The 7,146-nt window shown below is 42.8% G+C and overlaps 1 protein-coding gene across 1 annotated transcript in view; it reads left to right on the forward strand.

Moving 5' to 3' along the window:
- LOC119417390 (galactose-specific lectin nattectin-like) overlaps positions 1-620 on the forward strand; it is a 4,643-nt gene extending 4,023 nt beyond the window's left edge. The window contains exon 6 of the mRNA XM_037684592.1: positions 553-620. Within this exon, the coding sequence (XP_037540520.1) occupies positions 553-620 (68 nt within the window). The remainder of the gene's footprint in view (positions 1-552) is intronic.
- Positions 621-7,146: the final 6,526 nt, after the last annotated feature.

Here is a 7,146-nt window from a genome sequence, read left to right on the forward strand (position 1 = left end):
GGACCTCCCATCACCTTTAACTCCTGAAACTAACTCTGTGACAGGACATTGAATGTATCAAAGTGCACCGTTTCCTTAAATCTCATCCTCCTGAGACCCTGCGTTCTCACATGAGGATGCTGATGTTTTAGAGAACTGCTCATCACAGAAAGCTGACATTTAGTTTTTACTGTAATTGGGACCTTCAGGCCCCAATTTGCAACGAAAAATATAAAATGCAAAAATCAACCTACTGTCCTCACATGAGGACATCTTTTTTTCTCAAACTACTTCCTGTACCATGACAAAGTCTAGGTATTTAACTCATTAGGTCCTGCTGACCCCAGATACTTTGGAGAAATGGAAAACCAACTTAAGCTCGGTCTTTTAACTGATGTTTGAGTTGCTCCAGATTACTGATGTCTTCAGAAGCTAAATGTTAGAATCCAAACTTTATCTCCAGGATTAAACTGATTTATTCTCACTTTCATTTAAAAGTCGGTCATTCAGGGTTCTGTAACTCTTAAACTCTTTTGTGTTGAAACAGCTCTAACTTTGTTCTTGTCTTTAAAGGAGGAGATTACACCAACGATATGAGCTGCTCCATGAGGAATAATTTCATCTGCGCCAAGGCCCTTTAGCTCCGCTCTGACCATGTGACCCCCCCCATGATGTCACTTCCTGCAGGACGTCAAGCCTCGATGACATCTCTGTTAGAAGACAAACTGACGAATCTGATCAGAAATAAATGAATATTGTCCTCAGCAGTCTGTCCCAGCTGTTGTCTTGTTTGATGTTCTGAGAAATGATAATCTGGTTTTATACAGTTTCATTTAAATGTTTTAATTTAATGTGGAGCTAAACACAAACAGCTGAACATACACCAGCAAAAACCCAGATCAGTAAGATCAATCTGTTTGATCAGTTTGATCAGCTTTTCCCACCAACGGGGGGGGGGGGGGGGGGGGGGGGGTGAAGTGGGCAACATACAGTGACCTCAAGCCTTTGACAAAAATAAACTTCTAAGCAACAGAAAACGTAGGAGACATAGATTCCACAAATGACAGTTGTGGTCAGTTTACATATGTGGTGGTGGCCATCTTGGATGTTGATGTGGCAGCCCAGTTTCTGACAGTGGCTGTTCTTACACCTACATGCAGTCACACACCTACATGCAGTCACACACCTACATGCAGACACACACCTACATGCAGACACACACCTACATGCAGTCACACACCTACATGCAGACACACACCTACATGCAGTCACACACCTACATGCAGTCACACACCTACATGCAGTCACACACCTACATGGAAGTCGGACCTCGCTCATTTCTCAAGTTATCAGACTGCAGGGCTCCTGTCCTGCAGCTGAACTTCTTCATCTTGAACGTCTTCTTAGACCACGTTCATTTCAGCTTCCTGTCACCTGAAGCTGTCGGTGACAACATTCTTGTCCACCTCAGCTGTTCCTAAAAAAAACGCTGCACAGAGCTAAAGGAGAGTCTTTGAGAACCATGAGGTTCTACCTGCTCTTCTTTATCTTTCAGAAGGTACAATACAAATATAACAGGTCCAGGATTCTGAGGACCCTCAATAAGGAGACGATGTCATGACTGAGGAAACATTTTGAATGAACACGTCCAACCTGAGTCACTTTTTTTCATTCATTCAACCTTTATTTCTACAGGCTAAACTTTATTATTAAACTTTATTATTAAACTTTATTGAGCATGGACTTTTTGTCTTCAACCAGTTTGACAAGACTGTCAACAAGGAAGAGGCCGGCAATGGAGGAGGGGCGTACCAAAGAGACCATCTTATCACAAGCAGAACTGGTTTGTTCCACTTTGGAGTAAGCTGTTGGGGGAAGAATCAGTTTTGTTGTGTTTCCTTGACTGAAGAAGCCTTCTGGATCGAAGGCGAAACGTTTCAGCACAAAAAAAGAAACTGTCCAGATGACCCGACTGAAAAATGTTGGATTGTGTACCTGGATTATTGAGCATGGACTTTGTTGTTAAACTTTATTATTAAACTTTATTTCTACAGGTTAATCCCACTGAGCCTCGGGACTCATTTACAAGAGAGACCTGATTTTAACAAAGAATGATGACAACACTAGACAATCGTAAAAGATGCGTACAAATTGTATTTATTATTTTTTAACAAATGAAAATAAAATGGTAATTAAAAGGAAAAGTAGTGAAAAAACAGCTAGATTATAAGGAGGTGTAGAAAACAAAAAAAATACTACAAACCGTGACTGAATATTAAAAACTCAAAAGCATTTGTTTCAGTTTTCAAAATAAAATGACAACAAAGAGCACAGGTGGTTACAGAAATAAAAGCTGTGTAATCCTATTTAAAAATGGTTTGTTCAGTGTTGCTGAGAGTGATGAGCCTCTCAAACAGATCTGAACTCGTTACTGTTAGAAACTGTTGGTTTTATTTTTAATAAACAGAAGAAAAGTAACAGCTCATTTATTCTAACGGTTGATTTTCCACTTCCTGTTTTTCTTTCAGTTTATTTAAATAAAATCTGTTTTTGTTTCGTTTGAAGGGGCTGAGATGGTGCAGGGTCAGGGCAGCCCACTCGGGACACAAAGGTCCTGGGCTCCATCACATGTTGTGGTGTGTCTGAACAGGACACCCAATCCCAAATTGCTCCCCGGGCAGCCCACATGGCTGCCCACTGCTCCACCTGGGTGCACCCCGGGTGTGATGGGTCACGTGCAGAGAGCCACCTTCGTCTTTGTACGGGAACAAACAGTGATGACAACACGGGGCACTTTATTTATTCATGCTCTCTGACTCGGAAACCCCTCGAGGCAAATGAGTCATTTGTAAAATGTAAATCAAACTGGTTTGAATTGTTTTTGACATTAAATGTAAATACGTGCGTTTGCATTAGCGTGACCGAAGTCAGATAAGAAGTTGGAGCAGCAGCTGGTCTGAGTCAGACTCCGAGGGACGGGACCAGAACCACCAGGATGAAGACTTTGGAGTGGCTCGTCACAGCGGCTGCAGGCAAGTCCTTTTAGTTTCGCTACGATGGAATTCATGGGGTTCTTCCCAGAGTCCACTCGACGGCTCACGTGTTTGTTCTGGTAACAAAACTGAACAAAACATTTAAACGTAACACTTCACACTTCACATACCATACATGGCCAGGCGAACGTTTTCTGTGTGAAGTCCTGAATGAAACTCTTCTGTTGAAGTTTTCAACGTGTCACGTTCAGCCTGAACAGAAAACTTCTGAGAAAAACAAACGTCCTGCGAACTTTAACCTTTATTCATTTTACCACGTTCAGGCTGATCATTTCAAGAAATTATTAAAACAGCACAAAGAAGGACTTCATCATTTGATGAGCCACGGCTCCGTGAGTGAAGTTCACGTTTGTCGGATCATCGTGTTTGCAGACGATGTGATCTGTGGTGAGAGCAGGGAACAGGTGGAAGAGAACTTGGAGAGGTGGAAGTGTGCACCTGAAAGAAGACATGGGGGTAGTTGGAGTGAGGACAGAGGACACAGAGGACACAAAGGACAGAGGACGGAGTGAGACAGAGGTGGAGGACTCGCTGAGGAGGGAACAGCTGAAAGAAGAAGCTTCATTTTTATCATTTTCAGAAATGTTTCCTCTTCGTCTAGATATTTGTTATTGTTTGAGAATAAATCTCAAAGTTTACCTTTCAGCAGCGTCTTCACACAAACCGTTAATATATATTTCATATGACGGAACACGAGCGGTAATAATTATATTATTATTATTATATTAGCAGCCCATTCGTTTTTATTTGAGCTCCTCGTGTTTCTCCAGAGTTCAGATCCTCAAACTGACAGAAACACGTTGGTTCGGGTCGACTTTAATAATGAAACTGATTAAACTTATTAAAAACGAGCAAAACGCAGCGACCGCACAGAAAGCAGCTGCTCTGAGCGAGTCACCTCTTCATGTGGTTCACGAGCTCAACGGACCAACGAGAACGACTCGCATCGTCCCTGAACGCCCGGTGCTTCATCTCAACGTCTTCGTGGGAAATAAAGTCCTGAAAGGTTTTGTCCATTTTTCATCTTTGCTCTTCTATCAAACAAAATCTATAAAAGACTTCCAGGAGTATTTTTATTTGCATATTAATAGTAAAATTCTGTTTAATCTCCAGATGACATGCTGATCTAAATCTATATCAGACCTGGACGACATATGGCTCATGGGCCAGAAGTGGACCTTGGACGATCTCCATCTGGTCCCACAAATCCTAATTTGAAAGAAAACAACTTAAAAATAAATAAATAAATAAATAAATGAAACCTGCATTTTATTAATGAAATTTAAGGATGTTCAACATTTTGGACAAATACATAAGAAATATTTAGGTTAAGGCTAAACCTTTAGTTTTACGTTTTGTTTGAAGAACTAGCCTGAACCTTAAAAACTTCAAAAAGAAAAATGTGCAAAGATGATTTTGTTTTTTTGTTAGTTTTGTTTTTTGCATATTTGAGCTCATGTATTGTCTGAAGAACCAGTTTACAGGACGTTTGTCTCTTATTATCAAAGAAAAGAGCTACAACGAGAAAAAGCTAAAAGTCTTCCAGATTTTCTGAGGAAACTTATTTTCCAATTCTCCATTCAGTTGTTTAAATACGTTGATGTGTCCCTCTGGACAAATGATGTCCATCCCTGCCCAGTCCTAACCAAAGTGAGACTCCTGTGTCCACTTGTCTCTGTCCTGCAGAAACCTGGACTCTGGACACTGAGACAGAGAAAAGAACGTGTGTATTGAAGTGACCTTCACGTCCGCTGGTCCTCAGACCACAAACGCTGAGTCCATGTCCTCAATGGTAAAAGAAGACGTCCTCCTCGTCAGTGGACGGAGGACACCCCTACCTGGACAGGGCTTCCTTTTTATGGTCTTCACTAAGTGTGTCCTGACATCACATTTTCAAATTGAATACAAGTACAAATACTTCAGTTTGGGTACTTGTCGACACCAAGTACTTAATGAATGAAACACGGAGACTTTAGAAACACGTTAAGAACACGGCGACCAGCCCGACGTTCTAACACTTGCTTTGTTTTAAATGTCTACACTTTGGACGTTTTGTCCTCGGTTATGGAACTGACATCAAAGTACCGCGGTGTTTTCATGAGTACATGCAGGAGAACTTGAGGCTGAGGTATCGGGCCGGTCACAGATGCTGGAGTCAGTGTCAGGGCACCACTCGTCACTCGTCTTGCAGGAGATCAACCAAAATGGACGTGTTAATGAATGAAGTGATGATGATGATGATGGTGACTGTGATGATGATGATGATGCAGTCCAGTAACACCACCTTAGATCTGATCCGTGTGTCTCTGTGTGTGTTGCAGTGCTGTGGGCCGTCGCCCCCCTCACTGAAGGGGGGGTGTATTTCGTGAACGAGCTGAAGAACTGGACCAAAGCTCGGAGCTTCTGCAGGGAGTCCAACATGGACCTGGTGACCCTAAACGGGATCAGTGACCTGAGGATCCTGAGCAGCTTGGTGGATCTGAACAGCATGCTGTCCTTGAGCGCCCAACATGTAAATGTCCCGTGTTGTCTCTGAGTGATGAAGACCATCCCCGGAGGATTTCTCTTGTCGTTCATACTCTGCATTTAAAAGCTTCACACAGTTTTCAAACCCCCCCAATCATGACAGGCAGATGATGTTTGTGTGTCTGTTAGCAAAATATCCTATGAACCACAACCAGAGTACAGCATGCAGCACACTGGAGGCCTGTCAACAAAATATTATACAGCAATCTATGTCCTGGCCCAGCGACACAGAGCTTGTCTAACCTTTGACCTTGATTTGTGACCTTGACCTTAGAGCTGGGGGGGAGGGGTGTACACAGCGCCCCTACTAGGAGGAAGTTTTGTTAATTTATCTTCAGCTGATCAGAAGTTATGATCAGGACAAATGAAAGTTTTCGGACACGTGGAGACTAAACCGTAAAACGTTGTTCGCGGGACGAATAATCAAAATGGCTGCCCAGAACTACAGCTGCTGAGCTAACACCGGTTTGTAACGAGGTCATCACTAACATGTCCTCTGAGTGCTGCTCACTGAGCAAGATTCAACAGAAAACATTTACACTAACAGCTGGAGTCACCTCCGTCTGTTAGCAAAATATCTCATTATCACTGAATCAGAATCAAAATAACTTTATTATCGTTGTACCGAGATACAGTGAGATTATGTTCGTACGGTCGTCTGAAAGATGGGCGGAGTGCACGATGCTGCTGCTGCAGGAGCTCAGCCTCTTTGATCAGAATACTCTTCAGATAGAAAAAGGTAAAAGGCCATGAGGATGGATAGTGGTATTACAAAAAAGATCTCTTCACATCTTGTCCTGTCAGAACACGATTAAAAAACCCTCTACCAGCATCATTTATAAACACATTACATGCATTTGATGTCAAGACGGTGAGATTTGTCCATGAAGCACTTCCAGATAGTCCTGATAAGATGTTGGTCAGCCGGCACAGTTCTGATAAGCCTGCACAGAAGTTCTTTGGGGGGTTGCGATAGACGAAGCTTTTCCTTAGTTTGCACATGTTCCAGGAGAAATTTGACAGTCTGCCTGCTTTCCAGGCCAAATGGGAGAGCCAGGTTCAGATAAGCCACAATCGTTGATTTTCTTCAGGCAGACTGTTTTTGTTTTTTTCTTGTCAGCCTCGAGTCCTGCTGGAACATTGGATCCACAATGGCCAGTGGGCATTCCACTGATCCGTGCTATGAGCCTCCTTCAAGGCCGTCTCCAACATGCTGGCGAGTCCTAGAAGCCACATGTTGCCTGCACTTCTCACAAATCGCTTCCATCTTACAGTTTAGCTTGTAAATCAGCTGATTTTAAGTATTCGTAGCACAAACCAAACCTTCGAGGCAGGCAGCCTGACGAGGGCCAAATTAGCTGCAGCCGTTTTCTTTGTAAGTTGATAAACCAGGAACCAGCCGATTCCAAAAAGCAGGAAAGCTGTTATCATAAATCCAATGATATAAATGTCTTCAGCGTCCTCCTGAGACAAAATGGAAAGACACATCAGCTCCCACATCCATGACGTATCCTGCAGCGTGAGTCTCAGCGGGTCATGAGGGCTCTCCAGGACTCTGTCGCTTTGATGAAAAGACTTTGTTGTTGCG

The sequence above is a fragment of the Nematolebias whitei genome, chromosome 11 (assembly GCF_014905685.2).
Source record: "Nematolebias whitei isolate Nwh7 chromosome 11, NemWhi1, whole genome shotgun sequence".
NCBI lineage: Eukaryota > Metazoa > Chordata > Actinopteri > Cyprinodontiformes > Rivulidae > Nematolebias > Nematolebias whitei.